General features: G+C 48.9%; 2 protein-coding genes across 8 annotated transcripts in view; one reads left to right on the forward strand and one right to left on the reverse strand.

Moving 5' to 3' along the window:
• Nucleotides 1-14,283, forward strand: part of ABR (ABR activator of RhoGEF and GTPase) — a 289,390-nt gene extending 275,107 nt beyond the window's left edge. For all 7 annotated transcript variants that reach the window (XR_011973884.1, XM_072639879.1, XM_072639883.1 and 4 more), the window contains 7 exons: nucleotides 270-329; nucleotides 693-802; nucleotides 2,091-2,230; nucleotides 4,750-4,884; nucleotides 6,542-6,647; nucleotides 8,789-8,936; nucleotides 11,462-14,283. Coding sequence is in view for 6 of the 7 variants with exons in the window: in XM_072639879.1 (XP_072495980.1) it covers nucleotides 270-329; nucleotides 693-802; nucleotides 2,091-2,230; nucleotides 4,750-4,884; nucleotides 6,542-6,647; nucleotides 8,789-8,936; nucleotides 11,462-11,551 (789 nt within the window). In the remaining variant the exon portion in view is untranslated. The remainder of the gene's footprint in view (nucleotides 1-269; nucleotides 330-692; nucleotides 803-2,090; nucleotides 2,231-4,749; nucleotides 4,885-6,541; nucleotides 6,648-8,788; nucleotides 8,937-11,461) is intronic.
• Nucleotides 14,284-16,428: 2,145 nt separating this feature from the next.
• Nucleotides 16,429-22,992, reverse strand: TIMM22 (translocase of inner mitochondrial membrane 22). The gene is made up of 4 exons (XM_072639887.1): nucleotides 22,693-22,992; nucleotides 19,012-19,208; nucleotides 18,326-18,398; nucleotides 16,429-17,092 (listed from the first exon to the last, which is right to left on the reverse strand). The coding sequence occupies exons 1-4, from the start codon at nucleotides 22,928-22,930 to the stop codon at nucleotides 17,016-17,018; spliced, it is 585 nt and encodes a 194-aa protein (XP_072495988.1). The 5' UTR covers nucleotides 22,931-22,992; the 3' UTR covers nucleotides 16,429-17,015.
• Nucleotides 22,993-23,261: the final 269 nt, after the last annotated feature.

Below are 23,261 nucleotides of genomic sequence, written 5' to 3' on the forward strand. Positions count from 1 at the left end.
TTCTTATTCCTCACAATCCCCTGGGGCCCATCCGAGGCTCCCACATCCAACTGAGTCTCATCCATTTATTTCTTGGTTTGACAGATATTTATGGTATATCCACAGTACACAAGAAGTTCAGGACAGTCTCCCCACAAGGAGCTTTTAGTCAAATTGGGAAACTGAGAGATCTAATCAGCACGCATTGGTGGCTGGTGGAGAGCTGTCTTCCTCGGCCTCTGGTGAGGCCATGCTGTATGTAACCTTCCCCATCTCCTCTGTTTCTCCAGCTGGACCCACAGACCGTGCAGACAAAGAACTGGCACATGGATGTGATCGAGATGAATGGGGTAAGGCCATTGGAGCTAGAGGGGATCCCAGCTTGGCATGGTGGGCCTTCCTGTTGTCACTCCCCAGCTTCTTGCTGCTTCTAGTTAGGGAAGACTGTCTTTCTTTTTCGCTTTTCAGAGTATTTTTCAGAGGCACTTCAGAGTTTGCCTTGGGTTAGCCTTGCCCGTGATGGAGGCAGCCCACATAGCAGCTAGACCTGCCCTGCCCTGCGTTCCCACATCTTGATCCCTTTGTGTCCACGTACTTGTTGGAGACCACCTTATTGGGGTCTCCACCATTACCATGTGTCTTGGAGGTATTTCCAAGGCATTGACTACCCTTTGCCCCAAGCTTGCTCTGACTTGGCCTTTTCTTTGATGCAGATCAAGGTGGAATTCTCCATGAAATTCACCAGCCGTGACATGAGCCTGAAGAGGACCCCATCTAAAAAGCAGACAGGAGTGTTTGGGGTGAAGATCAGCGTCGTGACAAAGTGTGTGCCGTTCTTGGAACTTGTATTCCCCAGGCCCCTCCGCTCCCCACCAGAGCCACACCTCCCCAAAGGATGGGGAGAAAAAGAGCCCTGCACTGGAAGCCAACATGCTAGGCTCAGATCCCTCCTACTCAAAACCCTGTTTGGGGTTTTCTTGGCAAAGATTTGCCACTTCCTTCTCCAGCTCATTTTACAGATGAGGAAACTGAGACAAACAGAGTTAAGTGACTTGCCTAGGGTCACACAGCTAGTAAGTGTCTGAGGTCAGATTTAAATTCAGGAAGATGAGTCTTTCTGACTCTCTCTACTATGCCACCCAACTATAGCTTTGAACAAGTTTTCGGTCCTCAGTTTCTACCTCTGTAAAGTGAAGGAGTGAGAACAGTTGGACTGAGTGACCTCTAAGACCATTTCCAGTTCTAAAATGCTGTGATTCCAGTGTAGCATGGTTCCTTAACAAATAATTATTGATTGATCCAAAAGTTGGCTACTTCATCCTCCCTCTGACCCCTCGCCCCATGGGACAGATGAGATTCTTCTACCCTGAATTGGTGAGGCAACATCTTCCAGGAAAATTAGGACAATTTAGGATAGGAAAAGAGCCCTGGCTTTAGAGTCAGAGAGGTCCTGTGTTCAAATCCTACCTTACCCCCATACTTCCTGTGAGACTTTGGACAAATCACTTGGGCCTCTATTACTTCATCTGGACGATGAAGAGCATTGAACTTGGCAATGTCTGGGCTTTACATCTGGGATCCTGTAATCCTGGGATATGTCGAGGGGAAGGGTGGGGCACTCAGGTGTCATCTCAGAAAGGCGAGTCTTTGTGACTGGGAGCTGAGGTTCTTCCCTAGAAACAGATACCTCATTCTCCTGTAGGAGGAGAGTGCCCCAGGCTTGTTCATCCTCACTAAAATTCCTTAGGGTTTTCCCAAAGGAAAATCCTCCCTCTTCAATCTCTTTGGGCTCCTGTTTAATCTGCCTCCCTTTTATAAACCCCAGACATGTTGTACATGACCCTTATCTTGGTATCAACCTGTGAAAGGAGAACAGAGACCCTGTGTACCTTGATCTGACACCCTACTCCCCTTTCCAGCCCTTTACACATATAGCAAGCTCTGTGGGTATCTCCTTCTGTTCCTCTTCCCCTTCCTTTTCTCCCCCCTCCCCATTCCAAGCAGCCAGGGCTGCCCAAGGTCAGGAATGAAGACATGAGTGGGAGATAAGGGGAGGTGACTGCTGTCATGGCATAGGTAGTCACCATGCTGCCCACTCCTTGCCTCCACAGGCGAGAGCGCTCCAAGGTACCCTACATTGTCCGGCAATGTGTGGAGGAGGTGGAGAAAAGAGGCATTGAGGAAATTGGCATCTACCGGATTTCGGGGGTGGCCACTGACATCCAGGCGCTGAAGGCTGTCTTTGATGCCAGTGAGTCCCAGGGGAGCTGGGGAGAGAGGGGCGGAGGATAGGGAAAATGGACTGAGAAGGGGAGCAGAGGGTGGGACTGGCACACTTTCTTGTCTGGCTCTCAGGTATTCTCCCCACACTTGCCTAGACTTGCACGTGGAGGGGGAGCTTTGCTTCTGACAGAGCTGAAATTTACAGCTTACATCTTGGAAACTGACTCCCATGTTCATTCCCAGGGTACTCAGTGGAGACAGGTTCAAAAACCCTGAGCTCGCACTTCTCGACTTCTGGATACCAGGCTCTTGAGGTCTTTTTCAGTAGAGTTTGAGAGGCATTGTGAGACCCTGGGTGAATCACTTCACTGCCCAGTGTTTTGGGTAACCCCCTAAGACAGGGGTTCTTCACATTGTCATCTCATGGCCTCCTTGGGCAGTCTGCTGAAGCCTATGGGCCCCTCAGAAAAATATTTTTTAAAAGCCTAAAATGCATAGGATTACAAAGGAAACTAATTACAATAAAGCAAATGTATCAAAATATACATTGTTTTAAGAGTCTCTAAAACTATTAGTTGCATACAAGGGGCCAGCTTGTTTTTGCAAAAGTAGTTTCCTCACCCAGGAAATCTCTGTACCAATAAAATCAGTCTCTATCCTGTAATATTTATCCTGCTTTCTCTTTTAAGGCCAGAAGACTCTCAAAGGTTAGAGCGGGGCCTTTGGTTTCATTCATATGATCCTGTAGTGATGAGCCTAGGGCTGTGTCTTTATTTTGGTACTTAGTACTTGGTATGGACTGGCTGCCTGCCTGCTTGCTGGGAAAGCCCAACTGATCTAGGAAGACCAGGCCAATCCCTTAGAGGCTGAGCTGGACAGCTCCTGAAGAACTAGCTTGAACCTTCTCCCTGGCCCTTCCCCTCTACCCCACCCCCACCCTGGGAGAAGCAGAGGCCCTGATGGGTAGTCTTTGGCAAACACAGAAGATGACATCCTTTGGAAGGAGGGGGGAGGGCAGTGAGAGTGGATAGAGAGGGGGGGTTGGGAAAATGGAGGGGGCAGGATGGGGCCAGGAGGCTGAGGGAGATACTGGCACAAAGCTGATTGTTCCTGGCCCAGATTTCTCTTTGTGGCCTGAAAACTGAGGCTTGGTTGAACATGATTTTAGGTGTAAAAAATGTGCCGAGCTTTCCAGAGAGGAGCTTAACTGAGACTGTCAGTGAGGACAGAGCCTTCTGTACAGTAACATGGCCCCAGAGCCCTGGATCATGGAATTGACTTTTCTCTCTCCCTCATTCCCCTTTCCACTCTTCACATGAGAGTCACGGGCAAAGCAAACCAGATTGCAGCCCCAGGGCCCAGAACCCCCTCCCCTGTCATGGCTGAGTGGGGACTGGGTAAGTCCCAAGCTTCTCCATACCAGGCTGGAGATTTGTCTTGGCTCTGCCTTATCCTTAACAGGGATATTCAAGAGATAGCATAATGTAGGAAATAGCTAACATTTATATAGGATTTTAACTTTACAATCTGATTTTTATAAACATGATCTCATTTGATCCTCACAATTAGCCTGGGAAGTAGATACTATTATGATCTCATGTACAGACATGGAAACTGAGGCTGTGAAAGGCTGTGATTTGCCCAGGATCACAGCTAGTAAAATATCGGAGGCAGGATTTTGAACTTGGGTCTGTCTTCCTGACTGCCAAGTCTTACATTCTCTCCCTCCCTCATGTCCCTAGCTGCCTAGAGCAAGGCGGACTTTCAGACCTGGCCTTGGAGTTGCCTAGTGTCTCACAGCCTCAGTTTCCTCAACTGCAAAGTGACAGGTTGGATTAATTGGCCTCTGGGGTTCCTTCTAGCTCTCCATCTATGATCCTTTATCTAGGGCCCTGTCAGAGGAAAGAAATTGTTTACCAGGAAAGCCCTTCATGCCAGCTTGTAGCCAACCCCCATGTTGATGGCCCTTGGCCAGGCCTGCAGGAAAGATGCTTCTGACAGTTTTCTTAGCACAGCATGAATAAAATAGGGAAGTATGGTACCTGTCACTTCTAGGGGAAGAGGGAACTGTTCTGAAACTCCTGGGCCCTGAGACAGGAAGGAGGGAATTTGAAAAGCTGCCAAGATGCATGTGTGTTAATAAGTGGGGTGCTCTCTGGGAGACAGCATTTGACTTATTCTTCTTGGCCCTAGAGAGCCGAATTTGACCAATGGGTAGAAACTGCCACAGAGCAGAATTTTGGCAGCAACAAATTAAAAAACATGGTAACAGATCAAACAACATATGAGCTCTTTGGCTGTGGGGGGAGGAAGGTGGAGGGATTTTGCTGGCTCCGCAAAGGTGTATTTTATGCAGGATAAAGACAAACTTTCTAACAATTAAAGCTTTCCAAAATTGGTAGGCAGTGTGCTCGCCATTCCTGGAAGTCTTGAAATAGAGACCAGAGGAACCCTTATCAGGGATGGTTTGGATGCATTCCTAGCAGTCAGCTTTGAGTTTCTGTGGGGGGTGACTTATTCTCACTCTTCTCCTCTCCTCTCCTCCAGACAATAAGGATGTGCTGGTGATGTTGAGTGACATGGACATCAACGCCATCGCAGGGACCTTGAAGCTCTACTTCCGGGAGCTCCCAGAGCCCCTCCTCACAGACAGACTCTATCCAGCCTTCATGGAGGGCATCGGTGAGACTTGTGCCAGTTTCCTGAGAGTCTTTCTTAGGCTAGAGGTTGGCAGTTGGAGTTCCTATCTAGGTGATCCCTGGGGTTGGGGAGCATTTAGGAAGACACAATAACACGTAGCTAGTGATTAGTGCTGCCTATCCTTTCATTTAGGTTTGAGGAGGAAGATTTCTAACCCCAAATGCCTTGAATTCCCAAGTCCACTAGTAAACCTCCAAGCCATAATGGTGGTGGGGATGACCCCAGGCCATTTGTTCGATAATGCTCAGTACCCAGAAGAACAGGGCTGGCCTTTGAACATAACCAGTCCTAAAGGGACAGCCTCAACTTGGTTTTTGTTGTGTGGTCTACTGTAGGCAGCACTCCCTCTACTGTCCTCTATGACTCTTGACCCATAGGCCTGATCCCCTAGCCCCATCATCTACTCCTGTCCCTTCCATCCTGTGCCTATGTTCTCCCCTACAACCCTCTATCATTCTTATTCTGACACCATCCTTCTTGCTCCTCAGAACATTTAGGCTCTCTGATCAGCACAAGATTGACTTTCCAAGTCCAATCCCATTTGTCAGAGGGACTCAAGAAAAGGGATTCTCTGCCCTTAGCTGTACTATTCAGGGATGGGCTGCCTTCTTGACCCTTTTGCCCACAGCAAGGACCATCAGAGTAAAGCAGCCCTTGGTGGAGGAAGTTCATGGGTTTGTCTGCCAGCTTCCACCTTTATCCCTGTCCTCTCTTAGGACTCAGTTCCCTTACCCCCAACTAACTTTCTCAGTGGGATAGAGAGATTGGAGATTTGTCTCATTCTAGAGAGAAGAGGGACCCCTTCACCAGGCTCTGGTGAAGTAATTTGCCCTTCCTGCTCCAGCCTTCCAACTCTGCTTTACTAAAAACAGTAACAGGAAACAAGACACCATCTTTGGCTGGGAGCAAAGGAAGAGGGAGCTGGGCAGCAGGCGGGGGGGGTGCAAAAGGTGGACAGGCTTTGTCAGCTACCAATGTGCACATTGGCAGAGATGAAGGAAAGAAAAGTGAAAGGATGAAAAGATGTTTATCAAGGGCTCACCCTAGGTTAAGCCCTGCTTCAAGAGCTAGGGATACAAAACCGGATGGTCCTTTACTCTCAGGGATCTCCCAGTCTTATTGGAGAGTACAGTACATGAAAGACTAGTCAGCCACAGGCTGGCTGCCAGGCAGCAAGTTCTACCTTGCCTTCTCACTGCCTTCTCTCTTTCTCTTTTCTCTTTGTCTTTCCTGGAGACAGGAGGACCACTGGTCAGGGATAGTGTCTGGATTGGATCAACTGACTTCTGAGGCTGCCTTCTGGGCCTCAGTTTCCCTCTTTGTAAATTGAGGGGCTTTGACTAGGTCATTTCTAAGATACCGTCCAGCTTTAGATTCACAGTTTTTCCTGCTGATTAAGACTTACCAAGCCCTAGGTCCAAGGGTCCAGCATGAAGTCTACAAAAAGAACTCACCTGTCTAGGGAGCTCCAGGACGATCACATTAGTCCTGAACACAGCAAAGGGTATCCACCCCACCCAGTTCCTTCGAGTCACTCAGCTAGACAAAAACGTAGCTTCTGGAGGTGAGGCTTTGGCACACCCCTTGTCCTGATGAGCTTGCTCACTTGCTGACCCGCTCTCTCCCTGTCTATCTCTAGCCCTCTCAGATCCTGCTGCCAAGGAAAACTGTATGATGCACCTTCTCCGGACTCTTCCTGATCCCAACCTCATCACTTTCCTCTTCTTGCTAGAACACTTGAAAAGGTAAAGAGGTGGGGGTTTGCCCACGGGGCTCCTGGAATTGGTAGGACTGCCCAGTGGGAGAGGGTAGACTACTCTGTGTGTAACCTCTCACTCACTGTACCCTCAGGTGGGTGCAAAGGGAGGTCAGAGGGGTCCCATCCAGAGAGCACAGACTGACTGGAATCAGATCTGCTTTCAAGTCTTACTGCTTGTGAGACCTTAGATTAATCACATCACCTCCCTGGGCCTCAGTTTCCTCCTCTGGAAAATGGGGGCAGAAGGGTGTCCTGAATGCCTTCTGAGGTCCCTTCCAGCTATAGAACTATGATCTTATGATTTTTCAACTTCCAGCTCTTGCGAACTTAGATAGCAGCCCTAGGGTATGGGCTGGAGCAGGAGTGGGGAGTCTGCAACCTAGAGGCCACATGTGGCTCTCTGGGTCCTCAAGTGTGGCCCTTTAACTAAATCTAAACTTCACAAAACAAATCCCCTTAATAAAAGGATTTGTTCTGTAAAACTTGGATCAGTCAAAAGGCCGCACCCAAGGACCTAGAAGGCCATACATGGCCTCGAGACCATAGGTTCCCCACTCCTGGACTGGAGGGAAGGATTGCACTTCTCAGGAATCATAGCACCAGCCATTCCATCCCCCCTCCATCTGTTCTCCTTGGGGTCTGGGTTTTCTGGCTTCTGGGAATCTGCCTTGCTGAACATTGGTTCAGGCTGAGCAGAAGCTGACTATTCAGGAGGCTGACTATTCAAGGGGCCAGAGGAGTGGGAGATAGAGCCGGGAATGAGCTCAGGTTTCACGTTCCTCCCATCCTCAGGCGCTTTCCCTTCTGGTTTGGCTGGGACCAAAGTCCCATCCAGTTCCCAAACAGTTTGGAGAGTGAGCAGGAACATCATGGAGAAGGGCAAAGGGAAAATCCATTAGGTTTTCCACCCTGAGAACCGGGCACAGCCTGTTCCCACATCTGGTCTCCTGGACCAGGCTCAATTTCTGTGTGGGTTGGGGGTGGAGGAGGCCTGCACAGCTGCCTCTTGACATGGCCCTGTTTTCCTGCCTGTTTCCAAGGCAATGGACTGCTCCATTTGGGCAGGGCCTGTGGGTTTTTCTCAAAGGATGGTGGTGGCCCTGGTAGGGATTGGGGGGCATCTGTGAGTGCAGGTCAGGCTAGAAACAGCTCCAGCAAGAACTTCTCAAGTGGCATTGGGGTGCTGGCGCTGAGGACAGGCCAGGAACAGGTTTCATTGTCAGATAACTGTGTGGGGTGGAGATGGGAGGAGGAAAAAGGGGGGAGGTGGCCTGCCTGGGCACTGGGTACAGATAGCAGCTAATACCTGCTGTTTCCAGGGAGAAATCACAGCGAGTACATCTGGCCAGTTATGCAAGAGAAAGGAGGGCAGGGAAAAAATCCAAGGCAGGCTTCAGAGCATCAATCATCTGGAAGTGGCGAGAGGGACAGACCCTGCACCCCTGGCTTTGGAGAGGCTACCTCCTTTCCTGGGAGCTCCCTCCATCCGGCCAGCTCAGTGGCCTCCCTCTCTCGAAGTCCTGCCCTCTCCTCAGCCCAGTCACCCCAACTAGCCAAGTGACCTTCATTTGACTTCTCCTGACCTCCCAGAAGTGAGGGAGTTGGACTAAATGGTTTTTGACAGCAGAGGGTCACAGGTTCAAATCCCACCTTTGACATGCTCTTCGGGCAAGTCACAGCCTCCATGGACCCCAGTTTCCTCCTGAACAGTAACTGAATTGAAGCAGGGAAGTGAGGAGACAGATGGAGAGCTGGCCTGGAGTCAGGCAGAGTGGCCTAGGGCAAATCTGTTCACCTCCTTGGCTCTCATTCTCCTCCCGAAAGTTTAAAAAAATCATCCCAAGAGGATTGGATTCAGTAAACTGTGAGGTCCCTTCTTGCTCTAAGTCTGTGATGCTGTGAATCCCTCAAGCCTCAGTTTCCTCTTCTGTAAAATGGGGGCTTGGATGAATGACCTTGAAGTCTCTCAGGTCTAAAACTGTAATCTAGAAATTAGCCATCCCTTCAAGGCCTCCTGGGGAGGCTCCCAGGCAGGAGATGCTGGGAATGGGCAGGCTTGAGCAACATTCCTCCAGGGGCCCTAGGGCAGAAATGACCACCCTGGCTTCCTTCCTTCCTCTCCCCCAGGGTTGCTGAAAAGGAGCCCATCAACAAGATGTCCCTTCACAATCTGGCCACTGTGTTTGGCCCAACATTACTAAGGCCGTCTGAGGTGGAGAGCAAAGGACACCTGACCTCAGCCTCGGATATCTGGTCTCATGACGTCATGGCACAGGTAAACTGTCTCCTTCTGGCAGAGGGGGATTGGGAGCAGACAGCACCAGAGGAGAAAGAATAGAGGGCAAGGGTGGCCCAGGAGATGAGACTTCAGTTCATATCATGTCCCTGACACATCCTGGCTGTGTGACCCTGCCCTTGCCTCTCAGTGCCACAGGAAGCTCTCCAGATCTGCACCGGTAGTGGCCTTGCCTCTTTGAGAGAGGGAGCTGGACATGAAGTCGGGAAGACCTGAGTGCAAATGCTGCATCAGACACTGACTAGTTGTGTGACCCTGGGCAAGTCACTTAACTTCTCTGTTAAGTTAAACTGCGTCCTCGTTGATGAAATGAGGATAAGAAGAAGGGCACGTACCTCTTAGGGTGGTGAGGATCCAGTGAGAAGTTATTTGTAAAGTACTTTGCAGACCATAAAGCTTTATATAAAAGCTGGTGATTACTATTAGGTCAGTTAAATTACAGCCTGATCCACAAAAGAAAGAACATGTGGTCTGCTGGGGCCTGAAGAGATTCCATGATCTGCTGGCTCCCTGGAGGCAGCTCAGGAGACCGCCCCTGAGGGCCATTTGTAGGGTGCCCCACCCCCACAGTGCTGGGGCTGTCAGGGCAAGAGGCCTCTTTAAGCAAGGGGGACTAGAGGTCCTCTCCTCCCCAGCCCCCACAGTGGTGCTAGGATTTCTCTCTTCCACATCCTGCATTGTCCCCAGAATTACTGGAGGCATGTCCTAGTGGAGGGGGGACTGGCCTTTGGGTCAGGGAAGATTTGAGTTCAAATCCTTCTTTTAGACACTAGCTTTGGACCCAGGACAAACCACTTAATCCCTCTGCCTCAGTTTCTTCCTCTGTAAAATGAGGGGTTTGGTTCAGTGGCTCCTAAGGTCTCTTCCAGCTCCCACGATTCTATGCTTCCATCCTCTGTGGAAGAAAAGCCATGTGAGATTCACTTAGGGCTGGTCATCCCCAAGCAAACCTAATATAATATAAATAATGGCAGGGAGTCAGCGAACCATATGGGCAGAATTTATGGCACTTAGGACAGGATTTCTTTTTTTTTTTAATTTTATTAATTTTGTTAAATATTTCCCATTCAAAATTTTTTTTAAACATTTGTAAAAATCTTGATTTTCAAATTCCCTCTCCCTCCTGCCCCTACCCCACCCCTTAGGGGCAGCTAGGTGGTAGAGCACCAGTGCAGGAGTCAGGAGGACCTGAGTTCAAATCTCACCTCAGACACTTGACTCTCGCTAACTGTGTAACCTTGGGCAAGTCACTTAACCCCAACTGCCTCATCCTGGGTCATCTCCAGTCATCCTGATGAATATCTGGTCACTGGATTCAGATGGCTCTGGAGGAGAAGTGAGGCTGGTGACCTGCACAGCCCTCCCTCCTCAAACCAAAGTCAAGTGCAAGTCATGTCATTATTTCTCTGATGGCATGGTCTTTGGCAACGAAGGACGAACGAACACACACACACATACACACACACACACACACACACACACACACACACACCCCACCCCTTGAGAAGGCAAGTAGTATTATCGATTATAACCTTGCTGTTTATATATATATGTATATATATATATCCATATACCTATATGTGTGTATACCTATGTACGTATATGTGTATAGCTATATACGCACATGCATGTGTGTACCCCCCACACACACACATTTATGTATGTGTGTGTGTGCATATATTCTAAACTGTTTCATTGTAATTGGTTTCCTTGGTAATCCTATGTGTTTTATCTTATGCATTTAAAACTACTTCTAGGAAGGTTTCCATGGGTATTGCCACACTGCCGAGGTGTGGGGGGGTTCTGTATGTAAACAGAGTTAAGAACCCCAGGCTTAGAGTCATTCGTCCCTGCGCTCCTCTAAAGCCTGAGAGTGCAGGGACAGGAAAGCAGGCCCTGGGTAGAGGAGAAGGTCATCGTTTTCCATCCCAAGATGTGCCCAGGTGACATGAGAGAAGGCCCCACATCTGGCCGTTCCAGCAGCTGGCACTGGTAGCTGCCACAGCCAGGCCCTTCAGTGAACACTTACTGACTGATTGGATTGCCATCCCAGCTTTCAGGAGGCCCCTGCTCCTGTCAGGTTGACCTGTCCAAAGGTGCTTTTCTACATCTCGGTCTGGAAACTTTTGCCCTTCCAGGGGCTGCATAAGGCAGCAGCCCAGGCACTCATGCCCACCTTGTCCCTGCAGACTTCCTGGCCTCCTCAGGCTGTACTGTCTAAAGGAGATGCCTTCTTTCCTAACCTGCCCCCTTCAGTGGGTCCACAAGCATTTAGAAATGGAGGGCACTGGCTTTAGGAGTAAGAGGATCTAAGTTCAAACCCTGTCGCTGGTACTCCCCAAGCCTGGGTTTCCTCATCTCCCAAATAACCAGGTTGGACTAGAAGACCCCCCGAGGTTTCTGCCAGTTCTCAGCATGTGGCTCCTTCAGGGAGAGGGGGATGTTTACAGGGCTGGGTCTGGGGCAGCTTCCAGCCCTTACTGCTCCCTTTTGCTTCTCCATAGGTCCAGGTCCTCCTTTATTACCTGCAGCACCCTCCCATCTCCTTTGCGGAACTAAAACGGAACACACTGTACTTCTCCACGGACGTTTAGCACAGGCCTGGGTGGCACAGGGTCCACCATGAGGGCACCAGTCCCTCCCAGCTTGGCCCTGGGGCTCAGCGCAGACTTGAAAAACCAATCGACCAACCACCCCACAAAACCAGATGGAGCAGAGCAGACAACAGGGAAGCGGATTTCTGAGAACTGGAACATGCTTGTCTCCTGTGCAGCCTTGTACAAAGCTGGCCTCGACCTCCCCCCGGCCCCATCACCCCGCTGTGCTCCATCCCTACCCCTCTGTATTTCCGCTCATGTCTGATGCCCTGCGGTATTCAGGAGTCATCCTGTGTATTTCTGTCATGAAGAAAAGGTAATGGCTGACTCGGACCCTGGACCCAGACTTTTCTTTCCTCCAGCATTTTCATTGCTTCCAAGTCTAAATGCAGAGGTTTTTCCTTTGCTCTCTGACTTCTGCCAAGCTGCCCTCTCCTGGCACTGCCCCCGGAAGTCCTCTTCTTCGCTTCTTCCACTGACTCCCACCCCACGCCCCTGCATGTGAAGCCTCAGCCCAGCCCCCTGTCTGGGAGAGCTCTCTGAGACACCGTGTCCTGTTCTGCCTCGACGCCCGTGAGGATGTCGAACCATGAGATGGGGCTGCACCCATCCCCCGGGCTCCAAGCAAGAGCCCAGAGACAACATTGGGAACTGCTGTTTGAGCATCTCTCTTCCTGGGAATGTGTCCATAAGGGTCCTTTCTTGTTTGCTTTCCCTACTTTATAACCCCATCTCTAGGAGAGATTATCACCTGATTTTTCTTCCTCTGCTTTTCTGTTCCTTCTTCCCTGGTATTCTATTTCTTTTATGTGCAGACTCATGGCGGGTAACCTGCTGTCCAGCCGGAGGGTTTGGGAGAACTCTTCACTCACAAAGGGTGTATGTGACCTTAGGCATGTCATTTCCCCTGTGATCCTCAGTTTCATCTGCCAAATACAGGTTTTGGACTAGAAGACCTTGAGGCTCCTTCCTCTCCTCTAAATCTCTGGTGCTGGGGAAACAAAAAAGTTTGGTCCACTTCTCATTGTGTGTTCATAGGTTAGAAAGTGAGAGGTATCGAGTGTAACCCTAGTCCCTAAGGGAAGGGGTGGAATGTGGGGCAGGGAAGGCAGCTCTGAGTCCTGCTGGGGCCCATCTCCCCTGGGGTGATAAACAGGACTGACCCAGCTGCCCAGAAGAGAAAGCCTTCAGCGGGCAGTGACACCCAGCCCTTGGCACCTCTCTCTTACCTCCTCAGTACTTTTGCCTTAGACCTGGGTGCTCTGTAGACAGGTACTGCCACAGAGTAGCTCCTTATACCCTCAGTGAGATCCAGTAGGATCTCTGAAATCCCCTCCTTCCCTGACCCCAGCCATCAGGAGGGGGTATGTCAGCTACAGCACTGACCCCCTCTCCTGCCTTGCCAGAGCACCTGGGGTAGAAACAGCGCAAGGCCTAGGCGTGATGATTACAGTCGACCTCCACAGTGCTGTTCATTCAGATCCTGCTTCTCCTGCCTGTCTGGCTTCTGGCAGTGACCTCCCCACCCAGCTACAGGAAGGGGGTTGGAGGAAGTGAGCAATTTGGCTGCTTTGAGTACAGACGCACACCTAGTTGTGGCAGAGTCTGATGTGCGCTCCCCAGCCAAGCACTGGCAGCTCCACAGCATGACTTGTGGAAAGCAAGTGGCTTCCCACTCACCTGAGAGTTGCGCTCCCTAGTGAAGGGGGGGAGGAGGGACATCCCTACATCCGTGCCCCTGGGGTTGGGACTGGAGAGCCCACACAATGATATGATAGAGTCAAAGGCAGGGCTCCCTGTGTTTGAGTGCATTTGGAAGAAGACTGCCATCAGTTTACTCCTGGCCTTGCCCGACTGGTGCTCAAGGCCAAATTCTGATCAAGGGCGCATCAAACATGCAGCCCATTCAGTGAGAAGCAGTTCCCTTTGGTCCTCTTTCTGCCTTGCCAAGGAGCTGGATGTAGCCATGCCCAAAAAGGTGACGGGAGAGGGCACTCACTGGCAGCAGAGGTACTAGGACACCAGATGAAGAGGAACATCCCCACGTCCAAAGGCCCCAGCTGCCCAGTAGCCTTGGCATGCTAAAGTTAGCCTCCTGTACCGCCATGGACCCTTTCTTTGACTTCCAAATCAAGTACCAGGGCAGGAAAGAAAAGCTTAGCAGGAGCTGGCAGCAGCTGGAAAGAAGTCCTCTTCCCAAGAAGCCAGTGGGAAAAGGGAAGCAGCCAGCTTCTGGTTTCTTAGGGAGTCAACTGCTGCCACCTGGAGACGAGGAAGCAGGAGAAAAGTAGAGGCTAAGGAGAAGGTAAAAGAAATCAAAATATTTATATATCTATCTCAAAGTCTACAACGGGAAGAATGGATAGGTACTAAGCCAGGACAAAGCTGTACGAGAGATCCTTTGGTTTCTCATGTTAGGGACTGCTCAGCGCAGGCCCTAGCCAGGTAGCCTGCTATGGGGCACAGTTGGTATTAACAGAGGCCCAGAACACAGGCATCCTCCCCGCTCCATGTGACCTTGCCCTCCCATGCAGGGGCCTGGGAGATCTGGAGTTTTGCAGATACAGGTAGGATAGGACTGTTCATTAATAATTTGACTTTAATAAGTTGGTAAGGATATATTTTTTTGTCTGTGTTGTTTCAATTATGTAGATTATTATAAATGGATGTAAACCATGTGAGAGGAAAATGTTAATAAAAATGCAAAGCCCCAACATTTGCACAAAACAGCCCCATGGTGTGGATGTTTGCATTCTCAGTGGCGCAGGAGACATGGAATCCATACTGCTTTCTCAGTTCTACACCTCCCCTGCATGTCAAAGATGGAGTCAGGCTTAAAGAGAGAGGCTTCTGAGCCTTTTCCTGGATAGTGGTGGAGCAGGCTTGTTGGTGTAGGCCACCAGCCACCCAGACCTTGGCTAGAAAAGCTGGCACTTTTGGAATCAACTTCCTGCCCCCACTGGTAGGATACCAATTCCCCTAAAGTTCAGAGGGTAATGGACCCCAAAAAGTGGCTGGATGGTGCATAAAAGGCAGGAGGGCTTGTTTTCAAGCACACACAATGGATTTTCTCTCAAATTTTCCCAAATTTTCTTTTGAAAGACAGAGGCTATTCTCTGGCAAGGAGCAGGCCTACTGTAAAGAGCATCTTGTCCATAGAGAGGCTGAAATACAGTGAAGTCCTCAGACTCTCATCCATGGTGCCAGGAGGGTTAATGCCGACTCACAGCAGGCCAAAGCTCGCCCAACACTGTGTTTATTCTGGTGAGAGGGAACAGATGTCTCTGAAAATTAGTGTTTAGTTTATGAGCTCATACTATAGATCTGGCCATCTAAAACAGGAAACCATTCATCTCCTCTTCTGATTGAATAGTCCATTCTGACAATGCTTGGTTTATTGAACCAACTTCCACAGAGCTCATCTTCTCAAAGGCAATGGGGAATACAGCATTTCATTGATTCATTAATGACATTCAGGGCCTCGTGCCATGGTTAGGCTGGGTGCTATTCAAGCCGACTTGCATGGTGTCCTAATGCTCTGATAGGTAATCATCTGGGATTAGAAAGCCCCCTTTCCTGGTGCTTCCCAAAATGCCCATATGGGAGAGGCAGGGGTGTTGGAACCACTCTGTCAGCATGTTTGCCCTGAAATGTCAAGGCTAATAGCAGCAGTGGTCTGTCACACAGGGGGTCTGAGGAGAGGGATTATATCAAATTCATGATCAGAATGCTGTGGGGATCTGTAGGACCTTGCACTGCTCAGGAGATGAGACACAGCAGCCAGAAGAAGGCATGACTAGTCATCATGGATGACACACTCAAATTGGAAATGTTTGGGCAAATCCTCTGACTCCTGGTTTTTGATGAAAGATGGAGGGTGAAAATCAAGGTGATAAAGCACATAAGAGACAAAAGAAAGGGGGTGCACAGTGTATTGGGAAGGGAAAGGGGTCATGGCTGGGACCCCACCCAGCCCATCCCAGCATCAGGATAACTGCCTGAGATATCAAAGTCAAGTTTAAGGAATGCCATTTCCCATTACCAGATCAGGTCCCCCTACCCTGGGCATTCTCCTGCCTGGTTTAATCAAATTGCTTCCCTGTGCAGAGATACATTTACTGTGGATTTAGTGAGGCCTTTTAAAAAGTATGTTATAAGTTGATAGGAAAGATGGTGAGAGGGCATCCAGAGATTCTGTCCTAATAAAAATGTCCTTTTTTAGGTTGTAAAGCAGCTCAAACTTGACCTATCAGAGCAGCGTCTCTTGCTAGGCAACCGAACTTTTTATTTTTTTCCTTTGTACTATGGGTTTGAGGGCCTTTTCTTTCTGACAGTCATCTGTACACTAAACTGGCCTGAAATAACCAAGTTTCAGGTATAAAATAAAGAGATTCTGCCAAATATAGCATTATGGAAGTAAGGTCAGTGGCTGTTGCTTATATTCGGCTGCTTTAGACTCACTCAAAGCTGAGACTGATGCTGGAGAACACAGGGAGTGAAGAAAACCCTGGAAACAACTTCCCACTGAAGCCCCTGAGGAAGGAGTGGGGATTCGCTGCCAAGTTAAGGATCGAGGCTCATTCACACCTTTAGCCAATGTCAGGGAGTCAAGAATCAACTTAGTAGACTCAGCCAACTGGAAACATGACTGTCAGTAAGACAAAAGGTTTTTTGTTTGTTTTTTTTTAAGAGGCATGCCAGGGATATAGTTAGTGAGCATGTTTGTAATGTTCCCCAACAACAGACATGTCCCTCTGTGCACCCTTAGGTCTGGCTTCGGTCAGAACTTCCCACCTCCTTTCCCTTTGGGCCACAGGGTAGGTACCCAAGTCCTGCCTGGGGAGATTTTGACAAAAGAGAAAAAGACCATCAAATTTGTCTTTTCAAACTGTATTTAAATACACAATTTCCAATGCAAGGATGACAGGGTAATAGCCAACAGGATGGAACCATGCCCTAGCCACAGAATGGGCTGGAAGGAAGAAGTAACTTTTACTTTGCCCCCAGACCCTGTCCCTTCCCTCAAATAAGGGGACCTTATGACATGTTGCTCATAATAAATCCCAACACAGGATAATAAAGAAGGTCTGTTTTAGCAGTAACACAGGCAGGTTGGACAGCTGCAGTCAGGATTCCTAATGCCTTAAAGTCAACAAACTGTCCCTGATCTGTGGCATTTCTTACTAGAAAGCTCTGGGTGGAGTCCAGAAAGGACTGGGGATCACCATGAAAGGCAGTCTGCCAGCACCTGGAAAGAGCGGAGTGGAATAGCTCAGGAAACTGGAGGCGGCGGCAGCAGCCAACAGAGCCCGCCCTGTGTCACCCACCACTACAGGATTGGGAAAGCAAACCTAGGGCATCTTTCACTCTCGTGGTCCAGGTAAAGTACTTAAAGGCCAGGCCTCCTCCACTTCGTGGCTCCTGATGAGGCGCTGGGCTCCTCACCCAGAAGAAGCTCCTCTCATCGTATATAATAATCAATTGCAGCAGAGAAAGCAGCAAAACCTCCACAGCCGATGACCCCAGCCTTTAAACCAGCTGTGAAACAAACAAGGAGATCAGATGCTCCAGGTATGGAAGAGACACCAGATTCAGTTCTAGCTGGAGGATGGCACTCACACAGATAAAGCAGCCAATGTGACGGAGGCCAGCGAAGCCCCCAACCATCAGGCCCCTCGCAGCATCTAGCCACACATTCATACTCTCATCCCAGAGAATTAATCAGTTCAGTTCCATGGCCAGAGCTTCTGTCTGAGAGCATCAGCCTTGGAATCAAGGAAAGCAGACAGCGTGTCACCCTGATATTTGTTTATAGAATAAATTCCTGAGAAGGTGATTAAAGGAGAATGGAAGGCAGCCAATTTGCTGCAAGGCAGTAGAAAAGGCAAGAGAAGATTCAGCAGAGGAAAAGCTAGCTCTCCTACTCCTCTATCAAACACCACTGTCTGGTTAAGTTGCCAGGGCCGTGGCAATAATAACAAATCTTTCAGCAATTATGAACAAACAAGAAAGGGGGCTTGGGCTCTGGGCAGGCCAGGAGGTGACGGTGGCTGCAGGGCTGCTGGGCAATGCCTCCTGCTTCCACAGAATCTTCGCCAACTTGACTGATGGATGGCAGCTTAGTGACAACGCAACTTTTAATTTTTATCCTAATGGAAGGGAATTATAACATGGAGTGCCATTTGTAGAATGCCATGTAGCCTATGAGCCACGGTTATTTTGTTGATCAGGTTTTGCTCATTTATGTTTGTTCTAAGGGACAATTCTATCGATGGGGGTAGGGAATAGTATAGCAGGAAATGATTCTTTTTTTTTAAAGTATAAAAAGTGAAAGAAAGAAAAAGGAAGAAACCTAGATAAAATTCCCAAAGGGGCAATAACCATTCCAATGACTGCTCACTATCAGGAGATGCTTCTTCATCTCTAAATTCCTTCACAGATCACACAATCACAGATTTTAGAACTGGAAGTGACCAAGGTAAATTAGTCCAACCCCCGCTTCTTACAGATGCAGAACATGAATCCCAGAGACTTGCCTAGGGTTGTAGAAGACTGGAACCCCAAATCCATCCCTCTTTCCACTATACCACATAGTGATGAAGTGCCACCAGCATATCAGCATTCACATACGAGTAAATATTAATTGTGGTCATTAGGAGATGATGGTTATCTCGTATCTACACATGCCATGGGCTGCCAGTGGCAGCATTAGAACCAGGGCAATGTTGCCCACAATCACAATGAACACTTCCACAAGAGTGGTCCACTGACCTCTAAAGCCAATGGCTCCTCCAGTGATGCAGCCGCCGAGGAAACTATTCTTCCAGTCGGATTTTCCCCGATACTATAGGATTTGAGAAATACAGGTCAGTACCAACCAGACAAAACGATTAATAAATCACAGGTGTCTAGTTGGCCGATTCATTTTGTCACTAATAAGAACCTCATCTTTTCCAAACACAATTTTTCAAAAATATTTTCTTTTTCCCAATTATATGTAAAAACAATTTTTAACATTCATTTTTAAAATTTGGAAGTGCAAATTCAAAGACAATTCTTAAAGCTTAGATCTGTTCCAAGGCATCTCCTTTAGATGGCACCAGGGCAACCTCATACACAAGATCCAAAGCAGTTAGGATGCCAGAATCTTTTCCTAACTAGCCTAACACAAGGAGATTAACTGAAATCATAACCTTATGACTTTCACATGGAAAAGGAAGCCTGTTTCTAGGAGGAAAAAAACCAATATAGGCACGTGACAAGAAACTAACTTTGATGCCTCTGTAAAGGGCTCCCACCCAAAGTACTAGGAAATAGCCTTATTGACGAAACGAGCCTCTCATTTGTATAGTCTCTATATGCTTTTCTGGCACATGAGCTCCAGAACATCTGCATCAGGCAGGGATGCTAATGGTTAATGTCCACAAACCAAACTCTTTCAGAAAGCCATCACTTACGGATTCTACCAGACACTCAGTACAGGAAAATATGGCGCCCACAATGGCAAAATTTTTGGCATAGGACATTCCTCTCTGTCCCATATCTTTAAGAACTTCTCTTGCAGTTGGTGTTCGATAGGGATCCTTTGGGTCAAAGCCCACATTCGTATCAATGCCAGCAGTGAACACTCCAAATGCTCCTCCCAAGACAAATCCTAAATAAGTAAAAGGAAAGTAAAAAGGAAAGGCTGTTACTTTGCAAAGTCTCCTGTAATACTCCTGACTACAAAATACCCTGTGCCAGGAATCATGCTAGCTTGATGTCCCTACTTTTGGAAAGTTCTCATGGACAAGACAAGTTAACAGTGGCTGTTTAAGGGTCAATCTTACAAGAAGCGTGAGTGCTGAAGGCAACCATGAACACTCTAAGAATCACTAAACACGATGAGATATGCTGGCAACTGTACAAGATAAAAATGTCTACACCACGTTACAAAAGGGTTCTTGGCTCCCAACCCTTTGCTTCCTTGATGAGAGAATAGAAGTATATGAAACACTGTAGACCAAGAGCTAACTCTAAAACCTACCACATAACTCTACAGTTATGCCTGAAGCTGTTTCTCAGGCTCCCAGGAATTTGGTGATAGGCCAATGTAGGGAAATTCTCTTGGAAATCCAGAAAAAAGGAAACTGCCGAGGAAGGACTGTCCCCAAGATTCCTCCCTTTCTTCTGAGACCCACAACCCACCTTATCCAAATTTTCACCCCTCTTTATATATGGAGTACCACGAGTGCTGCAGTAATAGTCAATTCAGCTAAAAACCAAACCATAAAGCACTGACTGTGTACACACAGCACTAGTCCTAGGGATACACAGGTAATAATAATAGCAAACATTTAAAAGCCACTTTAAAGTATGCACAATAACCCTCTGAGGTGCTTTTTTCATCCCCCTTTTATAGATGAAGAAGCCAAGGCTGAGAAGTTACATGACTTGCCTAGGGTAGCACAGTTAGGAAATATCTGAAGGATTCGAACTCAGATCTTCTAGACTCCAAGTTGAGTGCTTTACCCACTATACCACCTCTCTGTGGCAATAATGAAAATGTCCTAATCTTCAGGGTAGTTACAATCTACTGGGGGGAGAGGAATGTAACATGTACATAAATAAGTAAATACAAGATCATGGGAGGAGAGAGGGGGAGGTGGGAGAGGAAGAGAGAGACAGAGAGGGAGGGAGAGGGGGAGAGACATAGAGACAGAGAGAGCACTCACAATTTGGAGGGGGAGAAAACGAAGACAGGAAAGACTTCAAGAAAGTGACGTGTACACGAAAACCTGGAAGGATGCTGGGAATTCCAAGAGTCAGAGGTCAGGAGGGAGACCATTCCTGGCAGGATGAGGGGCCTGGACAAAGGCATGCAAGGTCAGCGTCCACTGCTAAGCCCCTCGCCTTCAAGCTCTCTAGATGAGGACTGTGCCACCCTTGAGGACCTAGCAGGTCACAAGTTCCCCACACCTGCCCTAGCCTTTCATACATACCCCCAAAGCCTCAAGTGACCACTCTGGCTACTTTTTTTCTTTTCTCTTTAGTTCTGATGCTCAACATCATTTCATTCATGTGATCTGTGCTCTCCATTTCTACTTCCAAGTCACTCGAGGTTTACTCCAATCTGGCCTCCACCCTCATTGTGCCACTGAAAATGTACTTTGACCAGATTCTAATCACCAGATCTTTTTCCCAGTCCTTATTCTCTTTGACCTCAGTGTAGTCTCTACCCTCTTGTGGCTTCCCTAATCCTACCTTATCGTTGCAAGCACACCTGGGATGGTCGCTCCTGTGCCTCCTGTAGGTATTTCCCAAGGCTGACTCCTCACTGTTGCCTCCTCTGCTGGATCCTCCCTCAGAGAACTTGTCCCCCCTCAATTGCAACTGTCACCTCAGTGAAAAATTTCCAAATCTTTGTCTTTAGCCCTGACTCTGTCTGTCTGCCTACCTAACGTTTTGACTTCTTTGTCCCCATCACCTTACACATCATATAACTGAATGGAAATTGTCCCTCATTTCACCAGCTTTACTATATACGTGTGTGCATATGCACATGTGCACACGCACGTGCACATACATGCACACACACGCACACACACACACGCAGAGCTCTTACCTAACTTACCCTATTTCTGTCAAAGGCACCAGTCTTAAAATCTCACTTATTCATTTCTCACTATCTCTATACCCACTTACCAAGTTCTGTGTCTTTTTACTGTGAACTTTTCATATCTGTTCATTCCTTTCCATTTTCACTGCCACCACCCTCATCCAGATCCTCAAGCTTGGATTACTGCAATGGCTTGTTAACTGGAACCTTCCTCTCATTTCCTCATCCATCCTGCAAACTAGGATCAGAAGAATTTTCCTCAAATATTACATCCTCTCGCTCCCTCTCTCTTTCAATCATAACTTCTTAAGGTCTACAGAATGAAGTCCACACCCTTTAAACTGGCATTCAAGACCTGTCATAATGGAGTCCAGAAACACCTCACCAGTTTGGTTTTGCCTGAGAGGAAGCATGATACTGGATATTTAAAACCAAGAATACTGAGGTCCAAATCCTGTCCTTGACCCTTATCACTCACATAACAACCACGTTCTAAATCATTTAGCCTCTCCAGCCCTCAGTTTCTTCATTTGCAAAGTGGGTATGAAAATAGTTGTAACTAGACAGGCTTGTTTATCCATCCATCCATCCATCCATCCATCCATCATACAGTGCCTTAGAACAGCAGCTTTCCAGGTGTTAATGTCTTGCCTTCCCAGTTAAATTATACACTGAGAACCCTGACTCTTTTATGGCAGTATAGCATAATGGAAACAACACTGGATTTGGAGTCAAAAGTCAAGAGTTTAAAGCCTGGTTCTACTACTTACTGTGTGACTTAATCTCCCTGGACCTCAGGTTTCTCATCAATAAAATGAGGTTGGTCTACCTTATCAAAAGATTGTAACATTTTTTATGTCATGAACACTTTTAAGCAGTCTAGCAAAATCAAGGGACCCTTTCTCTGAATAACGGTTTTAAATAATTGCAGGAAATTCATTTCCTTTAGAGGTCAGTGAAAACAAAGGTGTTACAGGCCCCTTGACATCTCCTAAATTCTAGATTCACATGCCCTGGTCTGATTGATCCCTGTGGCTTCTTCCAGCTCTAAATTCCGTGCCCACCACAATGGGCACAAAATGGGTACGGAATCTCAAAGTGAACAGGAACCCCCTGTGCCTGGCTTCTTCCTCTCCAATCCAACCCATCCCTGGTGATGGTGGCCAAACCCTGGGAAAACTACAGGTCAGGATCCCCGTGGTTTCTCAGCCTGCCCTTGGCCACCCTCCCTGCCAGCTGCTCCCGGGCCCACATTCCATCTTCGGCCTGCGGGTCTCGTTCGGGGGAGGCTCGGGGACCACTGTGGGCACGTGGCTCCCCCGTGAAATCAATGGCTTACAACTTATTTCTGCAAGGTCGGCCTAAGGCGAGGCTGCGGTTCAAACCGCGATCCCATTTATTAAGCACCTACTACGGGCCGCGGGCCTGGGGAGGGGTCGCGGAGGACGTCCCGGCCGGCCAGCCCCCCGCCCCGGGCCTCCCCCCCGCCGCGGGTCTCCCCCCGGCCGCGGGCCTCCTCCCCGCGGGGCTCCCGGCTCACCCCCGACGCAGGCCAGAGCGGCCTTGAAGGCGCAGCTCTCCATGGCCTTCTCGATCATCTTCTGCTCCTCGCTCTTGCTCGGGCTCGGGATCCCGCCCAGGACGCCGGGCTCCGGGAGCCACGGCCGCCGCTTGTCCCCCACCAGGTGCCGCAGGAGCAGGCTGTACTGCAGCGGGGCTTCGGCGGCCGCCTCGGGCGCCGAGCCGCCGGGGCTGGGAGCCGGCCTCGCTGCCCCCATGCTGGCCGCTGCCTCGGTGCGCTCCGCTCCGCCGGCCGGCCTTCCGGCCTGCGCGCCTTGCGGCACAGGCAAATTCCACGCCAGCACTTCCGCCGGGCGTTCCGCTGCGGCAGATTCGACACACCGCGCTAAGCTTTCCCTGGCCTACCCCGGGACCCGAGCCAAGTCTACTCCCTCACAGCACCCCTGAAGAGCTAGGAAGCTTTAGGGTGTTTTTCTAAAGACGCTTCCGTGGGACTGAAGACATTGGCAAGCGGTATTAGTCTTTTGGGGAAGCTGGGGATACGGACCATAGTCTCTAGTTACGTGTGGGCCGCGCGGGGCGTGACGG

Source organism: Notamacropus eugenii, chromosome 2 (genome assembly GCF_028372415.1).
Source record: "Notamacropus eugenii isolate mMacEug1 chromosome 2, mMacEug1.pri_v2, whole genome shotgun sequence".
Taxonomy (NCBI): Eukaryota; Metazoa; Chordata; class Mammalia; order Diprotodontia; family Macropodidae; genus Notamacropus; species Notamacropus eugenii.

What these genes read in the sequence shown, in the direction of transcription:
- TIMM22 (XM_072639887.1), bottom strand. Translation starts at nt 22,930, where the DNA reads ATGGGGGCAGCGAGGCCGGCTCCCAGCCCCGGCGGCTCGGCGCCCGAG. An exon ending in CGCTCTGGCCTGCGTCGGGG is followed by an intron (nt 19,209 to 22,692) that starts GTGAGCCGGGAG and finishes TTACTTATTTAG; the next exon opens with GATTTGTCTTGGGAGGAGCA. An exon ending in AGGAGCCATTGGCTTTAGAG is followed by an intron (nt 17,093 to 18,325) that starts GTCAGTGGACCA and finishes TTTGTTTCACAG; the next exon opens with CTGGTTTAAAGGCTGGGGTC.